This window comes from Sminthopsis crassicaudata, chromosome 2, assembly GCF_048593235.1.
Source record: "Sminthopsis crassicaudata isolate SCR6 chromosome 2, ASM4859323v1, whole genome shotgun sequence".
Classification (NCBI taxonomy): Eukaryota; Metazoa; Chordata; class Mammalia; order Dasyuromorphia; family Dasyuridae; genus Sminthopsis; species Sminthopsis crassicaudata.
Window position 1 is genome coordinate 683,962,539 of NC_133618.1, and position 23,690 is coordinate 683,986,228.

The 23,690-nt window shown below is 40.2% G+C and overlaps 2 protein-coding genes across 8 annotated transcripts in view; both read right to left on the bottom strand.

The window, feature by feature from the left end:
• Positions 1-23,690, bottom strand: part of LOC141559132 (uncharacterized) — a 123,038-nt gene that overhangs the window by 66,630 nt on the left and 32,718 nt on the right. The gene's annotated exons all lie outside the window — the stretch shown is intronic.
• LOC141559136 (zinc finger protein 713-like) lies at positions 836-23,680 on the bottom strand. Of its 7 annotated transcripts, XM_074297253.1 has the most exons (6): positions 23,456-23,680; positions 22,040-22,174; positions 18,204-18,330; positions 16,587-16,682; positions 3,960-4,098; positions 836-1,540 (listed from the first exon to the last, which is right to left on the bottom strand). In XM_074297253.1, the coding sequence occupies exons 2-5, from the start codon at positions 22,145-22,147 to the stop codon at positions 4,007-4,009; spliced, it is 423 nt and encodes a 140-aa protein (XP_074153354.1). In that variant the 5' UTR covers positions 22,148-22,174; positions 23,456-23,680; the 3' UTR covers positions 836-1,540; positions 3,960-4,006. The 7 variants fall into 7 exon arrangements, with proteins under 7 accessions (XP_074153354.1, XP_074153355.1, XP_074153353.1 ...); XM_074297254.1 differs by lacking the exon at positions 3,960-4,098; XM_074297252.1 differs by having other exon boundaries at positions 836-4,098.

Below are 23,690 nucleotides of genomic sequence, written 5' to 3' on the forward strand. Positions count from 1 at the left end.
GAATTGGAAGCCCTGCACATGAAATCATTAGAGATGAAGATGGACAAAAGTTGGGCACACAGTTCTCCTTTGGGAAAGGTGAGGATCCAATGCTGCTCCCTGCTGTAATTCATCCCCTAATGTATAGACATATCAGTCAATACTCCCCCACTGGGGCTTATAAAGCAAGTCACCTCAGAAAGGATGTGCCCACTATGTATACAGCTTACTCTGAGAGAGAGACAAAGGTCCTTCTTCCCACCTCCTGTCCTGTGAGGCTCCCTTCTGGCAGAAACTTCTGATCCCAAATCTGTTAAAAAGAGTTCCTGGGCTGGAGCAGCCTCAGGGCTGATCATGAGGACCTTGGGCATGCCACCCATTTCTACAGAAGGAAAGACTCATTCCATAGTTTGTTTTATATATGTGAAAGTTAAAAAGAACTGGTTGTCCACTGGAGAGTCCTAGGCATAGAGTCAGGTGTATCTGAGTCTGAATTAAGCCTTGGACAGTTACTTACTGTGTACTTCTGGGCAAGTCAATTAAACTGTGTTTGTTTTCCTCAGTTTCCTCAACTCTGAAATGGGGATAACAATATCGTTTTACTTGGAAAATTAAGATGAGGATTAAGTGGGGCAGCTAGGTGGTGCAGTGGATAGAGCACGAGCCCTGAATTCAGGAGGACCCGAGTTCAAATCTGGTCTCAGACACTTAACACTTCCTAGCTGTGTGACCCTGGGCAAGTCACTTAACCCCAGCCTCAGGAAAAATAAATAAAAAATAAAGTGTTTAAAAAAAAAAAAAAGATGAGGATAAAGTGATACAATATTTTATTTTTAATTTATAAACAAACATTTCATTAGCACAGCATAATAAAAAGTTGATTACACATGAAAATGTAAATCTATAATGTACAACTTGCTTTTCCTTTCAAATAGACAACAAAATTATCAAGTAAATATTTTTCTTCACTTAACATGCCCCCACCTGGGGAAGTTTGCCACACACACATACATAATAAACACACAGGCATGTAAATATATGTGTTTACATATGTAAAATTAGGCTATCCATATTTCTAATTATCAGCTTTTTCTCTGGATGGAAAAAAAAAAAACATCTTTCTTGGTTTGTCCTTTGTCATGAATTTAGGTACTTAGAATCATCAAAATAACTTATTTTGTGGAAGTTGTTCTTAAACAGTATTGTTACTGTATTGTAAAGAAAGCATATGGCAGAGCACCCAGCAAACAGCAGGTAGAAATGTGTTTATTCCCTTCTATTCCTTTAGCACCCCTTGTGCTGGAATATAAGGGCAATCGAAAGGCGGATTAAAGAGAACTTTCCCACATGAGGAACAATCAGGTGCTTTGGCTACAACTTGATGCTTGTTAAAAAGAAGAATATTCCAAACATTAGATCCATGTGAAAAAGGAAGGAGTTGAAAGGAAAAGCAGCCTGAGCAGTTTTCAGAGCTTTGATGGACAAAATTTGTGTCCAGGTAGAAGCTAATCCCTAAGATTAGTTCCATGTTTGAGATGCTTCCACTGATTTAATCTTTGACCTGGGAATGGATAAGAGAGAGCTTTAGCAACAATAAAGGACATCACCAGGTCCTTTCAAACAATTGCAAAAACCAGCCCTTTGCCTTCTCTTCCCCCACCTCCCCAAGTCCTGCAAAATGGGGCAATGAAGGTATTCCCTTTGATTGTAGACTTGCAATTATTAGGGCAGTTGCCCTTACCCAGGGAGATCTGGTTCCAGGCATTCTCCACCATGAGCTCCTTGAACAGCTCCTTCTGAGGAAGGTCTAAGAGCCCCCACTCCTCCCCTGTGAAGTCCACAGCCACATCAAAATCAGAAGTTGTGGGGCTGAAAAACCCTTCAGAATTAGTCCAACCTTCTCCAATTTAGGGGAGCAGCAGGGATTTGCCCAAAGGTCATAGGCTTTCTGGAACTGGGAATGACCAGGACGAACCTGAGACTGGGTGACAAAAATCCAGTCTGGTATTGCACTCTGAGGGCTCAGAGAGAAGAGGGGCCAGGGAAGCAGGAGATCTGGGGATCAGGGCTAGGATATGGGAGGCAAGACAGACCAAAGAAGATCATGGAAGTTAGGACCAGTGGGGGGAGAAGTGGTAGACAGCTGAGCCTGGGAAAGTAGCAAGACTGTGCCTTCAGTTCTACCTAGGAGCAGGGGAGGAATGCTGGGACTTTCTGGTACAGCTTAGACTTGGAGTCTGAAGACAGGACACAGCTGAATCTCTAGCCAAGAGATGGGATGGGGAGTCAGGACAACTGGGTCTTGATCTGAAGGCTAAAATTATGGACAGTCTGAAATCTGGGAACGTGGGACCCAATGGTAAATCTGGGCAAATTTCAGAAATTATTGGGAGTATGAAAAAGGTGTAGGGTTGGGGGGCTCATCCTACAGGCAGCCTTGGTAGAAGGGTGTGCTCCTGGTAGACCTGGAACTCATGTACCCCAAGGTCACAACAGGAGACCCAAAGGCAATGGCAACCAGTGGGAATCAGGAAATATGGGGCGTGCTGGCTCAGACCTACATGGGAGCTGCAAGCATAGGCCTGGGTGCAGGAATGCCGAGAGATCTCAGCTGCAGCTGGGGGGGGGGGGGGGAAGAGGAGAGCCCTGAGCTGGGGGGAGGGGAAAGGGAGTGATCTGAACTTCCAGGGAGTAAAGGGGGAAATATATGAGCTCCCAAGGGGAAAAGAGGGAGAGATCTGAGCTCTTAGGGAAATGAGGGAAGAGATCTGAGTTCTTAGGGAGAAAAGGGAGATCCTGGAGAAGCTCCTAGGGGAAAAAAAAGAGAGAGAGAGAGAGAGACTGGAGGAGCTCCCAAGAAGAAATGGAGATAGACTGGAGGAGCTCCCAGGGAAAAACCAGAAAGAGACCAGAGCTCCCAGAAAAGTAGAACAGTTTCCTCAGCAGGGAAGGCAAAATGGGCAGGAAGGCAGAGTGATCCCAGCTCAGACTTCCTGTTTCCAGACAGCCCAGTCTGGGAGGGTCTTCCTTGTGTCAAGAGACCTGCCCCATCCATCTCCCAGACCTCCAAAGACCTCCAGAAACACCAGTCCCGCCCCTCAGGCTGGTCATCTCTAAAAGCTCCTTCTCTCACTCACCATCCCCATCCCCTCCTTCTGAGCAGAACTACTCACTGCTGAAAGTGCCTTGCCATACTAACCCAAAGTAAGGAACTCTGTACTCTGAACAACTGGAAGCAAAAGGCTCTTGGGAAAATCGGGATATTATACAGCATTAGTAACTATAAATCCAGGATGGATTGTATTGACTTCTCCATTTGTCATTGTGATCTTTTACACTCTACAAGCAGACCAGACCTTAAGGTGAAATACTCTTACAATTCAGCATTATAACAAGGTGGAGAAGAGTAAGAACAAGGAAGAAGAATTAAAGTTCATTGGATCAGAATTCTTTTGTCCTACTCTATAGGTACTACTCCATCTTCTAGCCATTATTTTATTGGATTTTGACCATTCTTCCCCCAAATTCTACTCTCCTTAAACCATTATCATGATCCTTAGTGAGTTAATAAATCATTCCATTTAGTTCCTTTATCCAGCCCACAGTGGGTTTCTAACTCATTGTTGGTGTGTAGTCTGCCCCACCAGTCTGTGACTCCATGAGAGCAAGGTTTGTCCCTTCCACCTCCTTTTGTTCTCCGTGATTAGCCCAGAGCCTGGCTGAGTTGAAGAAATAAGCTCATTTTGGATCACCTTAATCCTTTAGGCATTTCCAGGAAATTTTATTGCCCCTAAATCTCAAACAGTGACATCTTATAGGATCCTAGATGATCACTGGAAGGGACTTACCAGACTATAGAGTGCAACCTCCTCATTTTACAGACAGAGAAACTTAGATTCATTGACCAGCCCAGGACACTACTGTAAAGAAATATTTAAAAAATAATTTCTAGGAAGTTCTTCCCCAAGTCTAGCACTTACTTCTTGGTAACTCCTAAAATAGTCTGTAACCACAAGTTTCTCTTCCCTCATCTGGAGAGCAGCAACTCAGCCCTTCTTGGTCCAGCACACATAGTATTTACCAAAATAAGAAACTGTATCTTCTCTGGGCCTGGAAGCCCTTGGCAGGGAAATCAGGGATGAAGAGGGAGAGAAAATTGTAATTTAGTTCTCTTTGGGGAAAGAAGGGAGGATCCAGAGCTATTCCATTTTGAGATTCATTCAATTATGTTCACACATATGAGTCTCTACTCCCTCCTTAGTGCTTGTTTAACCCAAAGTAGAATATGCCATATTATTAAGTTGTACTATTATTTTTTTTAAATAATAGCCTTTTTTAAAAAATATAAGCAAACATCATTTTCAGCATTCACCCTTGAAAACCCTAGAGTTTCAAATTATTCTTCCTTTGATTCCCCTACCCCCTCCTCTGGAACCAGGTACTCCAGTATATGTTAAATATATGAAATTCTTCTATGTTTATTTTCACATTCATCCTATTGCACAAGAAAAATAAGATCAAAAAGAAAAATAAAACAAGCAGAAAATAATAATTAAAAAAAGACAAACATTATGTTGTGATCCACTTTCAGTCCCCACAGGGAGCCGTCTCTCTGGTACAGATGGCTCTCTCTATACCAAGTATATTGGAAATGGTCTGAATCACCTCATTGCTGAAAAGAGCCATAACCATCAGACGTGATCATCCCATAATCTTGTTGCTGCCTTGTGGGAGGTTCTCCTCTGTACAACTTGTTCTGAGATAAAACCAAACCTCTTTTCCCAATTCCTGCCTCATATCCCTGTTAGACTCTGTTCTGGAAGGAACTCTGAATCCAACATCTGAAAATAGAGTGATATGCCAGAGCAGCTTTAAACCTGATTAAAAGGGATCTTGGTTTTTGGGGACCTTCTTCATAAAAGGATGGACTCATCCCAAGGTTTCCATTATCTAGAAGTTAACAGGAGCTAGTAGTACAATGGATAGAGACCTGGGCAGAGTCAGAAGTGCCAGTCTGATATGTGTGAGGTAGTAGTAGCTCAGAGATGTCTTAATTTGCATTTCTCTAATCAGTAATCCAAAACTATTTTTTAAGGAGTTATTTTCTTTAATATAATTTTGCCCATCTCACTAAATCTATTTTCAAGTTGTTTTCTTCAGTCAATTTTTGTGCTTTCTTTCTAAAATTCTGACTTTTTTTTTCCCTTTGGAATTCTCCCATAAAACACTTGTTTTCCTAATTTCTCTTCTCCCTCTTTTACTTGCTTTTTTATTTTGTATTTTTTTCTTATTTCTACAAATCTATTTTGATCTCTTAAGAAAACCTTTTGAGCTTGGGTCCAATTCATATGCCCTTTTAGGCTTCAATTGAAGGCATTATGGCACTGCTCTCCTATTCTGAGTCTGTGTTCTGATCTTCCCTGGTGCCAGCGTAGCGTTCCATGGCCAGGACTATTTTTGAGGTTTTGCTAATTTTTCAAAATTGAGCTCTATTCCTAGGGCTTAGGGGATACTGGTTCAATCTCCTGTAGCAGGGGGACAGGGATCTGTTCTCTGGCTGGGGCCAAAGGAGCTATAGTTTTGCCATTGGGCCTGATCTACTCTGTTGTGCCAGGGTTTGGGAATTTGCAGTTTGCCTTCTGTGCTGGGGCTGGAGACCTCACAACTCTGCTGAGTCACTGCCCTGCTGAGCCAGTACTGAAAGGCCCTGCTACTGTTTTGTACTGTGGCTAAGAGGCTCCCATCAGATGCCCTGTGGCACACCTGTTTTGGGCTGCGCTCCCATTTTACCCAAATGAGATAGACCTTTCCTCTTTTATCTTAAACTGGAAAATTATTTCAGGCTTTTTTTTTTTTTTTTTTTTTTTTTTTTTTTTTTTTTTTTTTTTTTTTTGTGGGTTCTGTCACTCTGGCATCTTCCTGGCTACTCTCTGCCATCTTTGTTAAGTTACTTTCCCAATGCCACAAGGCTACAAAACTCAAATTTCAACCCACGTCCTTTGACTCCCAAACTGGTGCTCTTTCCATTGTAACAGTGTCTTTCAAGTAGGTGACCAGATGGAAAAGTAGAACCCAAAATGCCGAAGAAACTGTCTGCTATGCCTAGACATCTTTTTTTTTTTTTTTTCCTCCCCTTCTCTATAAAGTTATAGCTAAAATAGGCTTTGTTGAAGTCTTCAGTACCATGTCATCTTCTGCAAAAGGTCTTTTTAGAGAAAGGGCTGATGATCCAGAGCTGCTCCATTTTGAGATTCATCTCATTATGTTCATATATGAGTCCATATTCACCCATTGTAAAGCAAGTGACCCAAAATAAGATGTACTAGATTATCCTATTGTTTAAATCATTTGTTATGAGAAAGCCCAAAGTTCTGAACTGTCTGCCTCCTATCCTGTTATGATCTATTCTGGCAGAAATTTCTAACCTCACAATTGAGGTATTGAAGGTTTGGGGGATGATTCATGATTTAGACATAAAGGTGGTGATACTACAAGGAAATTAGGACAACAAGGAATAGTCTACCTCTCAATTATGTGGAGAAGAAAGGAATGTATCACCAAGGAAGAACTAGAGAGCATATGAAATGCAAAATGGATAATTTTGATCATTAAATTCAAGAGATTTTGCAAAAATGAAACAAAGGCATTCAAAATTAGAAGGGAAGTGGAAAACTGGGGGAGGGGGAAGATTTATATTCAAGGATTCTGATAAAGGCCCCATTTCTATAATATGTAAAGAATTAAGTCAAATTTATAAGAATTTAAGCCACTCTCCAATTTATAAATGGCTAAAGAATATGAACAAATTTTAGATGAAGAAATCAAAACCGTTTTTAGTTACATTAAAAGATGCTTTAAATTACTTATTGATCAGAAAAATGCAAATTAAAACACTGAGGTACAACTACACACCTCTCAGATTAGCTAACATAACAGTTTTCACCAGTTTTTATTTCTATTCTAATCTCATCTGCAATTGGTTTTATTTGACCAAAAATTTTTTTTTTTATTTAACATAATCAATAATCCAATTTGCATTTCATACTGCTAATTCAGTTCTTCTTTGGCCATAAATTCCTTTCTTCTCCACAGATCTGAGAGGTAGATTATTCCTTGTTCTCCTTATTTGCACATAGTATTATTCTTCATCTCTAACTCATGAACCTCTTTTGACCTTATCAGGCCAAGCCTGAAATTGGCCAATGTCTGGTTTTTGCCATAATTATTTCCCAATTTTCCTAGAAATTTCTGTCAAGTAAAGAGCTGTTATCTCAGAAGCTGGGGTCTTTGGATTTATCAAACATTAGAATGGTGTAAGGAAAAATCAGGACAATTTTGTTAGACCACAGTTTGTATGAAATGGAATAAAGTATAATAATCTTGTTTGAGAAATGATGAAGGGTTTCAAATGCCAAATAAATCTTTCTATCTGATCTTGGAGGCAAAATGGAGTTGGGGAGTTAATAAGTAGGAGAGTGACATTTGTTAGGGAATATCACTTTGGAAACTTAATGAAAGAAGGATTTGAAAGGAGAGAGTCCTGACTGAAATTAGGCACTGATAGGAACCTGAATTCTAATTCAATTGATGTGTGAATGAAGGAGTAATACTAAAGACATGGTTTTCATAAAATTATCAAATTTAGCAATTGATTCCACATGAGAGCTGAGCAATAGTGTTACAAGATTTTAAATTTGGGGTACTAGAGACATGGTGGTACCCTCAACCGAAATAAGCATATTTAGAAGTGAGATATGACTTGGCTGAAGTTAATAGGTTTTGTTTTGGATGTGTTAAGTTTGAAATATTGATGAAATATCTAAATGAAAATGGATGATAAGTACTTGGATATATGGAATAGCATATTAGGCTGTATTCCATATATTTTAGAATATTGCCTCATTGTTGGATATATGGAATAGCATATTAGGCTGTATTCCATATATTTTAGAATATTTGCTTTTTGACCTACTCAGTTTCTAAGTATTTTTTTGTGTAATGATTCCTTTTTTTTCACTTAATATTTATTACAATTACATGTAACTTTCATTGTAAGATTTAGAATTCCAAAATGTTTTTCTTCCTCCCTTTCCATCTTCCCAGCCCCAAATTCCAAGCATAGTGATGATAGATTATGCAGGTAAAATCATGATAAAACATTTTCCACATTAGTCATGTTGTGAAAGAAGAATCAGAACAGAAGGGAAAAGCCAAGAGGGGGAAAAAAAACAACAAAAAAGTCAAAATAGTATACTTTGATCTCTCTTCAGACTATAGTTCTATGTATGTGGATAGCATTTTCCATCTTGAGTCTTCTCGAATTATCTTAGATCATTGTATGGCTGAGAATAGTTAAATCTATCATAGTTGATTGATAACATTTCTCTCTAGTGTGGATTCTCTGCTATAAAGGGATTACCCATTTCAAAAAGCATTTCCTCAATGATTACATTCATAAAGTTTCTCTCCAGTGTGAATTATCTGATGTCTAGTAGGAACTCACTTTTGTTTGATTTTTTAATTTAATTTTTTATAGCTTTTGATTTTCAAAACATATGCATGGATTTTTCAACACCGATGCTTGCAAAACCTCCTGTATCAATTTCAGCCTCTCCATTTCCCCACCCTCTCAATTAAATGGTAAGTAATCCAATATATATTAAGCATATAAAAATATATCTCTAATATTTATGCAAATATATTGCTAAAAAGAAAAATCAGATCAAAAGGGGAAAAATAAGAAAGAAAAAAAAATGCAAGCAAACAACAACAAAAAGAATGAAAATGCTATGTTGTTATCCAAACTCAGTTCCCACAGTCTTCTCTCTGGTTTAGATGGCTCTCTTCTTCACAATATCATTTGGACTGGCCTGAATCATATCATTTTTGAAAAGAGCCACTTCCATCAGAATTAATCATTGTATAATCTTGCTGTTGCCATGTATGACCTCCTGGTTCTTTGTATCAGTTCATATAAGTCTCTCCAGGCCTCTGTGGAATTATTCTGCTGATCATTCCTTATAAAACAATAGTATTCCATAATATTCTTATACTATAATTTCTTTAGCCATTCCCCAGCGGATGGGCATCCACTCAGTTTCCAATTTCTTGCCACTACAAACAGGGCTGCCACAAACATTTGTGCACATGTTGGTCCCTTTCCCTCCTTTAAGATCTCTTTGGGATATAAGCCCAGTAGAAGCATTGCTAGATCAAAGAGTATGCACCTTTTAATAGCGCCTCAGGCACAGTTCTAAATTGTTTTGCCGAATGATTGGATCCATTCACAATGCATTATTGTCCCAGTTTTCCCACTTCTCCAACATTCATCATTCTTTTCCTGTCATCTTAGCCCATCTGAGAGGTGTGTAGTGGTACCACAGAATTGTCTTAATTTGCATTTCTCTGATGAGTAATAATTTAGAGCATGTTTTCTTATGATTAGAATTTTTTTTTTACATTTTTAAAATTTCTTCATCTGAAAACTATCTTTTTATATCTTTTGATTATTTATAAATTGGAGAATAGTTTGAATTCTTAAAAATTTGAGTGAATTCTCTATAGATTTTAGAAAGGGGGCATTTATCAGAATTATTGATTGTAAAAATGTTTTTCCAGTTTATTGCTTCCCTTCTAATTTGCACTGGTTTCATTTATACAAAACTTTTTAAACTTAATATAATCAAAATTCTATATTTTGTGTTCAATAATGAGCTCCAGTTCTTCTTTGGTCAAAAATTCCTTCCTTCTCCATAGATCTAAGATGTAAACTATCCTATATTTTTAAAGTTTGTTCATATCACTCTTTAGGTCCAAATCATTAATGTTATTTTGGTATATGCTGTCAGATGTTAGTCAAAAATTACTTTCTGCCACACAAGTTTACAATTTGCCCAAAGAGTTTTGGCCAAAAATTGGGCTTTTTAGGTTTGTCATACATTAGATTACTAGAGTCATTGACAATTTTGTTTTGTAAACCTAACCTATTCCACTGATTGACAGCTCTTTGCTTAGCCAATACCAAATTTAGGTCTGGTGCAAATAGGCCTTTTTTACTGGCCTTTTTTTTTTTTTCATTAATTCTCTTATATTTCTTGAAGTTTCTTCTAATTTTATTTTCATATATATAAAATGATTTCTTGGGAGTTTGGTATTGCACTGAATAAGTAGATTACTTTAGGTAGTATTGTGTAATGTTCTGTTGTCTCCAGAGACTGCCGATCACTCCGTGGGAGATCTGCTGTCTCAACTCAATCTCTCAGCTGCCAACTCTGACCTAGAGTAGAGACTCCTCCCCCTTGCTCAATGTTGCTTCTTTTATCCTCCCAGAGAATGGGCGTGGAATAAATCAGGGGCTTCTGGGAAAAAATACCTCAACCAATGAATTTGTTCCTCCTAAGCATGCAAGCTCCTCCCCAGAAGTTCAAAGGGGTAAAACTCCCCCCAAAGGCCAGAATGAGAGAATTGTTAAATACCAACTTAGCACCTCTCATTATCAATATCTCATTATCTCATTAGCACTTAGTAAGAACCTAACATCTCCCCCTTTCTTTTGATTTAGAACATAAGGTGGTCATGACCTTGAAACATAAATCCATCAATATGGGAGGCATTACACATAATTTACATAGATTACATAAACACATAGCAACATAGTAACATAATACATGCTAGAAGTATGTAACAAATAACATGGTCAAATAATCATAAATTGATAATTTATACATGTCCATAAGTCCATTGGTCTCATCTTGTGTTAGGAAATCCAATGATTCCTGATGGTTTTAAACTTCTTTAACAGTCTTCTTATTAGCCATGCTCTTTCAGTATGAGATGTTTCTTAGATTTTTTTCTCTTTTTCTGTCTCTCTCCAGGTGCTTGTTGCCACCCATCTGTTTCCTTTTTCATCTGAAGAAATACAAGCAAACCCTCTCTCCCAGGCAGTTAATTTAACCTATCTAATTTCCTTCTATTCATCACTTTCTGGGTCTCTCCACAACCTAATATCTCATTACCTCATTAGCACTTAGTAAGAACCTAACAGTATTGTTATTTTTATTTTAATAGCTCAGCCCACACATGAGCAGTTGATATTTTAATTTTTGGAATGTGTTTTATAGGTGTGTTCATATAGACCCTGGCTTTGCCTTGGCAAAAACTCATTTATGTTTAAAAGTTTTCTTTTACATGGTTACATTACTAAAGTTTCTCCTGAGTGAGGATTCTCTGATGTCCAGTAAGAATACTAATTTCTCTAAAAGTTATTCCATAATGGTTAAGTTTATAAGACTTTTCTCCTGTGTGGATTTTCTGATGTAGAATAAGAATATCCCTTAAAAAAACCAAACCAAAACAACAACAAAAAAAAACCTCTTTCCTCATTGGTTCTAGTGTCCTGATTAGCTTTCTGAAGAGTGTCAGGATGGGCCTTGGTCTTTAGTTGGAGAAGTGATGAAGTCAGGAGACCAACTATGAAGCTGGTCAAAGATAGTCTGGAGTCTTCTCTGTGTGTGTCTGAGACTCCCAGATCCCAGTCTTCTCATCCCTTAAAATACCTCAGTATGATTACATTACTATAGCAATTGAGCATGTTCCAAGTAGAACCATTACATCACCATCTCACACTAAGTATATGGCAACCAGAGTGATTACATCAAATTAAGTATATGTTTAACTAGAGAATTATTATCAATCACACTGAGTAGGTGCTTAACTCTAAGTATCCTGCTGTCCTTGATTCAAGTATACCTCTCCAGAGTTTTGGCTCTCTATAACTGGTTACATTCATAAGACTTCTCTCCTCTGGATTTTCTGATGATGAGTAAAAACTTCACTTTAAAAAATTTTCTTTTTAATTAATTTTTTTTATTTTCAAAACATATGCATGGCTCATTTTCAACATTCACCTTTGTGAAACCTTATGTTTAAAATTTTTTCACTCCTTCCCGAAATCCTTACCTTAGATGCGAAGTGAAACTGGATTATTTACCATCAGTTCATGTAAGTCTCTCCTAGTCTTTCTGAAATGATCCTCTGATCATTCCTTATAAAAAAATTAATATTCCATAACGTTCATATACACAACTTATTCAACCATTCTCCAACTGATGGGCAGGCATATGCTTAAAAACTTCCATTAAAAAAAAAAAAACAACAACAAAAAACACTTCTTACATTGCTTACATTCATTAGGCTTTTCTCCAGTGTGGATTGTCTGATGTATAGTAAGACATGCCTTATGTGTTAAAGCCTTTCCACACTGGTTACCTTCACAAGCTTTTTCTCCATTGTGAATTCCCTGATGTAAGTAAGAGTTCCTCTATTTTTCAAAGCCTTTTCACATTGTTTACATTCAAAAGTTTTCTCTCCAGTATGGATTCTCTGATGTCCCTTGGATCTAAGCCTTTCCACCTTGGTTAGATTCATAAGATTTCTCCCCAGTGTGGGTTCTCTGATGTACGATAAGATCGCTCTTTTGTCTAAAAGCCTTTCCACATTGGTTACATTCAAAAGGTTTCTCTCCAGTGTGGGTTCTCTGATGTACAATAAGATCATTCTTTTGTCTAAAAGCCTTTCCACATCGGTTACATTCATAAGGTTTCTCTCCAGTGTGGATTCTCTGATGTACAATAAGAGCTCCCTTTTGTGTAAAAGCCTTTCCACAGTGATTACATCCATAAGGTTTCTCTCCAGTGTGGGTTCTCTGATGCACAATAAGATCATTCTTTTGTCTAAAAGCCTTTCCACAATGGTTACATCCATAAGGTTTCTCTCCAGTGTGGATTCTCTGATGTACAATAAGAGCTCGCTTTTGTGTAAAAGCCTTTCCACATTGGTTACATTCACAAGATTTCTCTCCAGTGTGGGTTCTCTGATGTACAATAAGATCTCTCTTGTGTATAAAAGCTTTTCCACATTGGTTACATTCATAAGGTTTCTCTCCAGTGTGGATTCTCTGATGGCAAATGAGAGCTCCCTTGCTTCTAAAAGTCTTTCCACATTGATTACATTCAAAAGGTTTCTCTCCAGTATGGATTCTCTGATGTACAATAAGAGCTCCCTTTTGTGTAAAAGCCTTTCCACAGTGCTTACATTCATAAGGTTTCTCTCCAGTGTGGTTTCTCTGATGTACAATAAGATCTCCCTTTTGTGTAAAAGCCTTTCCACATTGGTTACAATCAAAAGGTTTCTCTCCAGTGTGAGTTCTCTGATGTACAATGAGAGCTCCCTTGCTTCTAAAAGCCTTTCCACATTGGTTACATTCACAAGATTTCTCTCCAGTGTGGATTCTCTGATGTACAGTAAGAGCTCGCTCTTGTGTAAAAGCTTTTCCACACTGGCTACATTCAAAAGGTTTCTCTCCAGTATGGGTTCTCTGATGTACAATAAGGTCTCTCTTGTGTATAAAAGCCTTTCCACATTGGTTACATTCGTAAGGTTTCTCTACAGTGTGGATTCTCTGATGTACAATGAGAGCTCCCTTGCTTCTAAAAGTCTTTCCACATTGGTTACATTCATAAGGTTTCTCCCCAGTGTGGATTCTCTGATGTACAGAAACATTTCCCTTTTGTGTAAAAGCCTTTCCACAGTGATTACATTCATAAGGTTTCTCTCCAGTGTGGGTTCTCTGATGTACAATAAGATCTTTCTTTTGTCTAAAAGCCTTTCCACATTGGTTACATTCATAAAGCTTCTCTCCAGTATGGATTCTCTGATGTACAATGAGAGTTTCATTTTTAATAAAACCTTTGTCACATTCGTTACATCCACAGTGTCTCTCTCTAAGGTGGATTCTCTCATGTGTTGCACAGCTTTCTCTCCAAGTAAAGTCACAAGATCCATCACCCATGAATCGTTGCTTGGGAATTCCTACAACAGAATGGTTCAGCTCTGCAGTAGTTTCCTTCATTTCTAGTCTGATCTCTTCAGAAAGAAAGAGAGGAATAGAGAAAGAGAGAAAGAAAAGAGAGAGTGGAAGGGAAAGGAAGGGGAAAGGGGACAGAGGAAGAAAACACCAAACAATAAAACAAATATATCCATAATGCAGGGATACATACACACACACACACACACACACACACACACTTAAATTCCCTTTCCTCCATCAGCAGAAGAGAAAGTCATTTATTTTCTCTTTTCTTAGGCAAAGAGAAAAATCTTAAATGGACAGAACCAATCATTTTAAGTCCCCTTAGTTCACATCCCAAACATAATTTAATTTCTAAGGAGCTTCATGCACAATTACAATGGAACCTCATAATAAATTGATGACAAAGAAAGTGCCTTTATTCCCCTAGGTGGACAACTCAGATCCTCAGTTCAGAATGACTAAAAATCCCAGCCACTGAGACTAGAATATATTCCCTGTGAATGAGCATGTTCTGCCTATGGTATGTGACAAATTATCTCCAATATCAGTTTTTCTCTTTCCCTTTCATCATCTGCATTCATTTTCATACACATGTCATTTGGTGCATATATAGGAAATACTCAAATTATTTCATGATCTATTCTGCCTGTAACCATAACAGATTTCCATTCTTATCACTTTCAATCCTATTTTTTTTTCTATTACATTATCTGAGGTCATATTCATCAGGCTAACACAGTTGTTTTTGTATTTTCCTGAGGAAGAAGTGATTTTGTTCTGACTCATTACTTTTTTTAAGATAGCTATTACTCATTTATTTTTAAAAAAATTATCATTATGTGCCCCCTGCATATCCTAAGATCCACAATTTTTAAAAAATGCATGAACTTATCCTCATCTAAAAATGTCTCAAACATAAAATTGAGTTCACCATCCTGTGATTTGCAAGGGTAGTGCAGGCTGCACTATTGCAATCTTTCCCTTTTAGATATTCACCAAGTCCTGAATGACTGAGATAAAGATCCAAGGGATCTGACTCAAAAATGTCTTAGTGGCACCTTAAGTGGCGACTAAATGTCTGATTTGGTTATAAAGGTAGCTGTCCTCTGGGAGCACACAGATGGGCACATTTCCTCCTTTACAAGTCTTTCTGCAGTGACTTCAATCTATCATGGTCATCAATACGCTGCTGTGGAGGACTGTGCGTCAAACTCTGGCTGCTTCTTAGTGCAACAGATTCTTCTTGTTTCTCAGTGTGACATCAGAATGTTCCCAGCATTCCAGGAAAGTAAGACACTCATGTTCAAATGGCCAGAGCCCTGCAAAATCCCTCAGGAGCTGTGTCTCTCTGGACCAGAGCAGTTCTCTCCCTCCTGGGTTACCTAGCAACTCCATCTTAACCAATCTCTGAGCAAGATGTGACCTGGGTCTGCATTCTTGCAGCAGTGTTGGTAGGCCACTTGAAAACCATGGTTAGGAGGCAGACCAGGATAGGCCATCATGAAATCATCATGGAAGAGCATAAAGTTTCTAGAAAAATAGACTTTAAATTGCCGCCCATTGAAATGTGTAAGTTTACTTTCTTATCTGAACATATCCTCTGACTATGTTACTCTTTTTCTATCTGGCAGATTGGTTGGCCATTCAGTAGGGTTTCAATTGCTACACTTTCACAAATATTACTTAAAAATAACATAAAGTAATATATGTAATTGGCCCTTGAGTACATTTCTCATTTAATACTTTAATACATAAGCCAATAGATACATAAATTTTTTTTTTAACAGTAATTAGCAATGGGTTTTGACTGGCTAGAGTTTAAAAATGAATTTTCATGTCTCCCTAGGAGCTTGTCCAATTCTCCTGTTTTCTGCCTCATACATTAGCATCATATTCATCATATCTGTTTCAAAATCAGAATAGAGTTACAGTGGAGAGAATGTGGATAAGACCTTGAATCAGGAAGTCCAGGGTTTTAATCCCACCTCAGAACCTTGCAAGTCAAATTATAGAACTTCTATTGGACTCAGTTTCTTTATCTGTAAAATGGGCATAATAATAGCACTTAAGTCCTTGGTTTCTCATGAGGATGAAATAAGACTGTGCAGAGCATGGCACACACACAGGGCTGTATACATGCTAGCTATTTTGTTTCACTTTGGCTTTTTCCTCCCCAGTTCTGCTCTCCTTCTGAAACCATTATGATTCTTACCAACTAATGGTGCACTGAAGCACTAAGTTATTCAGTTCAAATGGTCCACAGTGGGTCTCTTCACAGTCGCCAGTATATTGTCTGCCCCGCCACTCTGTGACATCCATGAGAGCAGGGGATGTCCCTCACATCTCTTTGTGTTCCTGGTATTTAGCCCAGGGCTGCCATGTAGCAGGTCCTTAATTGTTTACTGACTAGAAGTTCTAATAAATGGCTCATGTCCCAAACCTAATCCCTTTGGACACTTTCAGGAGAGTTCCATTGCCCCAAATCCCAAACAGTGACTTCTTATAGGATCACAAAGGAGCACTGGAAGAGACCTACAGGGCCATGGAGTGCAGCCCACTCATTTTGTAGATGGGAAACCGAGATTCACAGAGGAGCTCCAGACACTGCTGCCAAGAAATATCCAACAAAGAAATCCAAATCTGGCCTTTCTCCCTCAAACTGAGCATTTACTTAAGGGTAATTCCCAGAAGCCTCTTGTAACCATAGCTCTCATATTCCTGCTTTCACCTCACTCACCTGGAGAGCATCTCCTCAGGCCTTCTTGGTCCAGCATCCACAGTGCTTCAATTTGCTCAAAATAAGAAGTTGCCTCTTCTCCGGGAACTGGAAGCCCTGGGCATGGAAATCAGTTCGAGATGAAGATGGAGAAGTTGGACACTCAGTTCTCCTTAGGGAAAAGGTGAGGATCCAGAGCTGCTCCCTGCTGAAATTCAGCTCCTTATGTTCAGACATATCAGTCAATATTCACCCACTGGAGATTGTAAAGCAAGTCACCTAAGGCAGGATATGCCCACTATGTATACAGCTTCCTCTGAGAGAAAGCCAAAGGCCCTTCCTCCCACCTCCTGTCCTGTGAGGCTCCCTTCTGGCAGAAACTTCTGATTCCAAACCTGGGTAAAAAGAGTTCCTGGGCTGGAGCAGCCTCAGGCCTGATCTTGAGGACCTGGGACATGATACACATTTTTACAGAAGGAAAGACTCATTCCATAGTTTCCATTATCTAGAAGTTAAGGGAGCCGGTCGTGCAGTGAAGAGTCCTGGGCATAGAGTCAGGTGTATCTGACTCTTGAATTAAGCCCTGTACAGTTACTAACTGTGCACTTCTGGGCAAGTCAATTAAACTGTTTGTTTTCCTCAATTTCATCAATTTCAAATGGAGATAACAATATCTCCTGACTTTGAAAGTTAAGGTGAGGATAAAGTGATACAATATTTTATTTTATATTTTTGAACAAACATTTCATTATCATAGTACAATAAAAAGCTAATTGCGCATGAAATTGTAAATCCACAATGCACAACTTGCTATTCCTTTCAAACAGACAACAAGTAAACAAGTAAATATTTTCTCTCTTAACATACCCCCACCCTGGGGAAGGCTGCCACTACATAGAAGTATATATTCACATGCAAAAATAATAAACACACAGGCATGTAAATATACATCTACACATACATGTATAAAATTATTATATCCATATTTCTATTTAACAGTTTTTTGCAAAAGATGCAAAAAGCAACTTTCTTGATTTGTCCTTTGTCATGAATTTCGGTCCTTAGAATCATCAAAGTAACTTATTTGGTGGAAGTTGTTCTTAAACAGTATTGTTACTGTATTGTAAAGAAAGCATATGGCAGAGCACCTGGCAAACAGCAGGTAGAAATAAATGCTTATTCCCTTCTATTCCATTAGCACCTCTTGTGCTGAAATATGAGGGCAACTCAAAGGCAGATTAAGGAGAAACTTCCCATACGAGGAACAACCAAGTGCTTTGGCTATAAATTGATGCTTGTTAAAAAGAATATTCCAAACACTAGACCCATCTGAAAAAGGGAGAAGTTGAAAGGAAAAGCAGCCTGAGCAGTTTTCAGAGTTTTGGTGGACAAAATTTGTGTCCAGGTAGGGGCTAAGCCCTAAGATTAGTTCCATGTTTGAGATGCTTCCCATGATTTAATCTTTGACCTGGAATGGGTAAGAGAGAGCTTCAAAAACAACAAAGGACATCCCCAGGTCCTATTACAAAATGAAAAGACAAGCCCTTTGCCTTCTCTTCCCCCTCCTGAAAGCCTGCATACTGGGCCATGAAGATATTCCCGTTGATTGTATACTTGCAATTATCAGAAATGCCTTACCCAGGGAGAGCAGGTTCCAGGCGTTCTCCATCATGACCCCCTTGTACAATTCCTTCTGAGAGGGGTCCAAGAGCTCCCACTCCTCCCAGGTGAAGTCCACAGTCACATCCTTAAATGTCACAACCTCCTGAAGCAGCAAAAGTCAGAAGATGTGGAGCTGAAAGACCCTTCAGAAGTAGAATCCAAACCCCTCCAGTGTACAGGAGGAAACAGAAACAGAATAGGGATTTGCCCACAGGTCATAGGCTTTCTGAGAGTTGAGTCAACTCTTGAACCGGTGGTCATTAAGAGACTGATTGAATTTAGGATCTGTTGAAATAAAGCTGAGAAGTGACTTATTATAGAATGAATAAGGAACGGCATCCTAGGGCCACATACAGATTGCATAAATGAATTCTTCCACACTCTTTTCCTTGGTAACACTATTTGTTATGCGCCAGAACTTGAAACAAGGTGTTAAGTCAATGGAATTCATAGAAGCAATAGTTATTTAGCATGGTGCTTAACAGTTCTCTAATTCAGTACATGTTCTTAGTACTTACTATAGTTCTACAAGATTCACACCTTTGATAAGAGACCATGTAAATAAACTCCAACAAACTCAGCCGGAATAGGAACTAGGGAAGACAAACAAATGGTGGCAGGCTCTCCTCCTTCAATTCTGCACTAAAACCAAGATCCAGAAGGCCTCCAGAAAACTAGTTGAGCCCCAAGTGAAGGAGATAGGACTTCGAAGGAGACAATAAAGTATTTAGACTTTAACCCGTGGCTGTACTTGTGGTGATTACAGAAGTGAAATGAAGGCTGCCTCCAGAGACCCGAAGAAAACCTCAACAGAGAACATTACATTTTATATCTTAAAAAAGACCAGGTGAGCAGAGGAGCTGTGTGACAGAGAGGGAGAATCTAGGCAAAACAGCAAAGGAAAGTGGACAATGAGGAAAGGGAGAGAAATCTTTGCTAGAAAGGGGAAGAAAAATGGATGAAATTAGAAAAGTAATGAACAGAACTAGTTGAAGGGTAAGTGAGGGAGGGGAATCTACAAGAGAACTAAGAGGAAAAGGGAATGAAGAAATACAGAATGAGAAAGTAGAAGAGATGAACAAATGTCTAGAAAAACTTGAAGTAAAAGACTTATGGCATCTTTTAAACGGGAGAAAAAGAAGAATATGCATATTTCTTTATAACACATGGAAAAAGTCAGAAATATTCAATATACTCTTTCATTCCCAAAAGAAATAAAAATGAAAATTGGTTCAAAGATCACCAACAAAAATTACAAACCTAAAAGGAGATTTACCAGTGACTTATTAAATAATGACTTGAGTCAGAGGGCAAATCTTAGAAATGATAACTTTGTAAAGGAAAATGAATATAATTAAACAATATCCCCAAATTTCTGGGGTTCAGCTAAAGCAGTCCTCAGGGGGGGAAATGGAGACTTACCATCACACATTAAGAATATAGAATAAGAGACTAATTGAATATGCAATTAAAAAAAAAAAAAACCTAGAAAAAATAAATGAAAAACCCAATATAAGTACAACATGAGATATTTAAATCAGAAGAGAAACAAATGAATAGATAAATTGGATATTAAAAATGATAAATAAAAACAAAAATGGCTCCTTTGAAATGATTCAAAAAGTGGAGAAAACCCTTACTAATATTATCAAAAAGAACAGAGTATAAAATCCATTCACTGAAATAGCAAATGGCAAAGGTGAAATGGGCAATCTCCTTTGGTAGTCTCTCCCACGAGTAGCCTGTATGCTTTCATGTGAATAGAGCTGATGGCCAAGAAAAAATTCTCAGATTTCTTTCTGTATCTACCTAGAACAATGCCAGTTTCCTGCAAGCCAATGAGAAAAATCCTGCAAGCCGCCAGAAAGTCCAGTACAATTCAAGTATCAAGGAGCCACCATTAGGACCAGACACAATTTGGCAGCAACTTTCATTAAGGAGCAGAGAACTTGGAACAGGATGGGACAGAAGACAAAGGACCTGACTTTATGGCCAAGAATAAATTATGAAGCAAAAACAAATAGAATAATTTTAGGGGAAAAGGACCTTTAATGAAAATCCTTCCAAGCATTCCTAAACAAAAGATCATAAATGTAGGAAACATTCTAATTTGAGAGCCAACTGAAGAGAAGTTAAAAAAAATAATAATAATAATAATTCAGAATGAACTAGCCTCAGGGACTCAAAATAAAAGGAAGAATCAGTTACATACAATTATAGTGAGATGACCTGAGTTCCCTATTTGGGCTCACAGACAGAATCAAAGCAGAATTGTAATGTTCTTCTCTAAAATGTAATGTTCTCTGGGAGCAGGTTTCTTGGGGAGCTTCTGGAGGCAGTTTCAATAATCACCTCAAATGCAGCCAGGAGTTAAAAGTCCAAATCCTTTACAGTCTCCTTCACTTGGGGCTCAGCTAATTTTCTGGAGTCCTTCCGGATCTTGGTTTCAGTGTTCTCCTGCCATCACTTCTCTGTCTTCCTTCTTTCTCCCCGACTTGTGAATCTTCTTGACCTGTGAATACTGGCTCGAATCTCCCGGAAGTCCCCAGCAGCACAAAGGTGGAAGTTGGAATGAATCTTGACTCCTCCTTATATATGTTCTCTAAATGTGTGAATGTGAACTCCTTTAAGTACATAAGTATTAGCATCTTGTTTCAAGTTCTGGCCCGTAACACAGAACAAAGCTGGGAGGGGTTTTGTTATGTCTGGATGATCTTAAGGAGAGACTGGAAAGAGGGGAAGAGGGTGGAGAGAAAGGAGGGCTAAGAAATGTTGTCTTTGGCATGGAGGGTCTTTGATTTGCCATGTCTACAAACAAGTTGTGGGGGGTGGGGGGGTACATCTGAGCCTCAGTCATTTAATCAAAGGAAGAAAGAATGCGCAGGACATAGGCAGATGAAGGGAGAAATGCAGCTTACTCTCCAGTGAATTGACTGGAGTCATTTGTATCCATTATACTCTTCCAGGTTAACCCAGGGCCTGCTACAGCCTAGAGCAACCCTACTATCCAAGAACCTGGAGTGCCATGATACACTAATGTGACTCTCTTAATCTTCCTTTACTCCCACTTGTTCTCACTTTTTGTACAGAAATGACCCCTACATCAGGCCCTGACAGCTCCACAGCCTGTCCTGCATGTCTAGGGAAACGGCTTTGGCTGCTGATGTTGGTCAGATCTGCACTCACTTGGGGAGGTCTGAGGCTCCCAGGGCCTATTCTCTCTGGCTCCAGTAGCAACTACCTAGAGTGACTCCTTTTTCTCAAGTTCCTCCCTTTGGTCCCTGGTCTTTATCTCAGCTACCTGCTGCTCCCACCCTTGAGGAGTCCACAAAAGTGACAACAGCCCAAAGCTCTTACCAACAAAGGTCATGGCTAACCATGGGGTCTCTAACATTAAGTCTCTCTGAAAACCTAGAGAAAGTCAGGAGCCCCCAGGAGAGTCCCTCTCTTCTTTCCCTCTGCATAGAAAAGTCCAGCTTCCCCTCATCCTAGTCCCAGGATGACTGCTGGGTAGGCCCAAAGAGAGCATTCCTGCTCCCTCTGGAGTGGAGAGTCATGATGAAGTGGTAGATCTTGTCAGTCCCTTGTAATGAGGAGGAACTAACAAATGGTGAAGTAGAAGGTGTGTGTGTGTGCACCCAAGATGCCAAGGGTCCAAGGATGCAGTTGGGCAGGGCAGTGTTACTATTGGGTTCCCTTGTTTTTGTACAGAAATGACCTCTACATCGGGCCCTGACAGCCCCACAGCTCCATGTCTAGGGAAATGGCTGTGATTGCTGCTATCAGTCAGGTCTGGGATGGACTGCACTCACCTGAGAAGGTCCGAGGCTCCCAGGGCCCATTCCCTCTGGCTCCAGGCTCCCTGTGGACGTAGCAAACACCCAGAGTGACTCCTTTTTCTCAAGTTCCTCCTCTTGCATTGTCTTTATCTCAGGATCCTGCAGATCCTACCATAGAGGGGCCCACAAAAGTGACAATAGCCAAAGCTCTTACTAACAAAGATCACAGCTAACTGGGGGGGGGGGAGGGGGAGGGAAGGGTATTGTTCTATAGGGTACAGTCTCTTCCCCAGGGGCAGGGCCTTTGTAACTCCTGAAGGACCTCACACTCCACCAGGAATCCCTGTAGGCTCGACTCCTTCCTAGAAAAAGAGGGGAAAGTCCTGTCTTCTTCTGGGGACCTAGGCCTGCCCCAGGAATGGGGTCAAAGGCAGACCCCGAAAGTGGGGCGAAATTAGAACAGTTTTACTGAGAGGGCCCCAAACAGCATTCTATGAAACCAAAGGCAGGCAGCCTGGGACAGGGATGAGGGGAAGCTGGGCTTTTCTATGCAGAGGGAAAGAAGGGAGGGACTCCCTGGGGCTCCTGGCCTTTCTCTGGGTTTTCAGAGAGAATTAAAATTAGTCTATCCTTCTACTGAAAGCTTAGAGATACAAGGGGATTTGGCATCCCAGAGAGGAGACCACTCAGCCTCCATGGCTCCCGAGTCAGGGCTCTCCCCTCCCAACTGGTCCTCTGCCTTCCTCCACTCAACTAACACACACCTTATCATTCTGGACAACAGACTGGCTGCTTTGGGGAAGAGGGGGCCCAAGTGGGGAGGGGGAGGATGGGGAAGGCTCTGGAATGGAACCCCTGGGGAATGACCAGGGCAAGTCAGAGACTGAGAGACAAAATCCAGTCTGGCATTCAACTCTGAGGGCTCAGAGAGAAGAGGGGCCAGGGAAGCAGGAGGTCTGGGGATCAGGGCGAGGGTCTGCCAGTCAAGATAGACCAAAAGAGGTCATGGAAGTCAGGACCAGTGGGGGGAGAAGTGGTGGGCAGCTGAGCCTAGGACAGCAGGAAGACTGTGCCCTTAGGGCTACCTGGGAGCTGGGGAGGATGCTGGGACCTTCTGGTAGAGTTTAGGCTCGGAGGCTGAAGGCAGGACAGCTGAATCTCCAACCAAGAGACGGGATGGGGAGCTGGGACAGCTGGGTCCTGATCAGGAGGCTGAAATCATGGACAGAGTCTGAAGTCTGAGAAAGTGGGACCCGATGGGAAATCTGGGAAAGTTGGGGAAGTGGTGGGGAGTCTGGAAAAGGTTAAGGGGTGGGGGGCTCAGCCTTGGCAGAAAGGTGTGTTCCTGGGAGAGCTGGAGGTCATGTAGCCCAAGGTCGGAAGAGGAGACTCAGAGGCCAGGGCAGCCAGTGGGAGCCGGAAATGTGGGGCATGCGGGCTCCGACCTACCTGGGAGCTGCAAGCACAGGCTTCGGAGCAGGAACGCCGAGAGAGCTCAGGTGCAAGGGGGGAAAAGGGGAGACCCCTGATCTCCCGGGGAAACCGGGGCCGCACCCGAGGAGCTCCCGGGGAAACCGGGGCCGGACTAAAGCTCCCAGAAAATGTAGAGCAGTTTCCACGGCAGCGAAGGCAAAAGGGGCGGGAAGGCAGAATGATCCCAGCTCAGACTTCCTGTTTCTGGACA

Excerpts from the sequence above, each read along its gene's own strand:
- LOC141559136 (XM_074297251.1), bottom strand. The coding sequence starts at position 22,147 with ATGCAAGAGGAGGAACTTGAGAAAAAGGAGTCACTCTGGGTGTTTGCT. Across the intron at positions 18,331-22,039 it reads GGAGCCTCGGACCTTCTCAG|GAGGTTGTGACATTTAAGGA; the intron begins GTGAGTGCAGTC and ends TTGCTGCTTCAG. Across the intron at positions 13,903-16,586 it reads CCTGAGGAGATGCTCTCCAG|AGATCAGACTAGAAATGAAG; the intron begins GTGAGTGAGGTG and ends TTCTTTCTGAAG.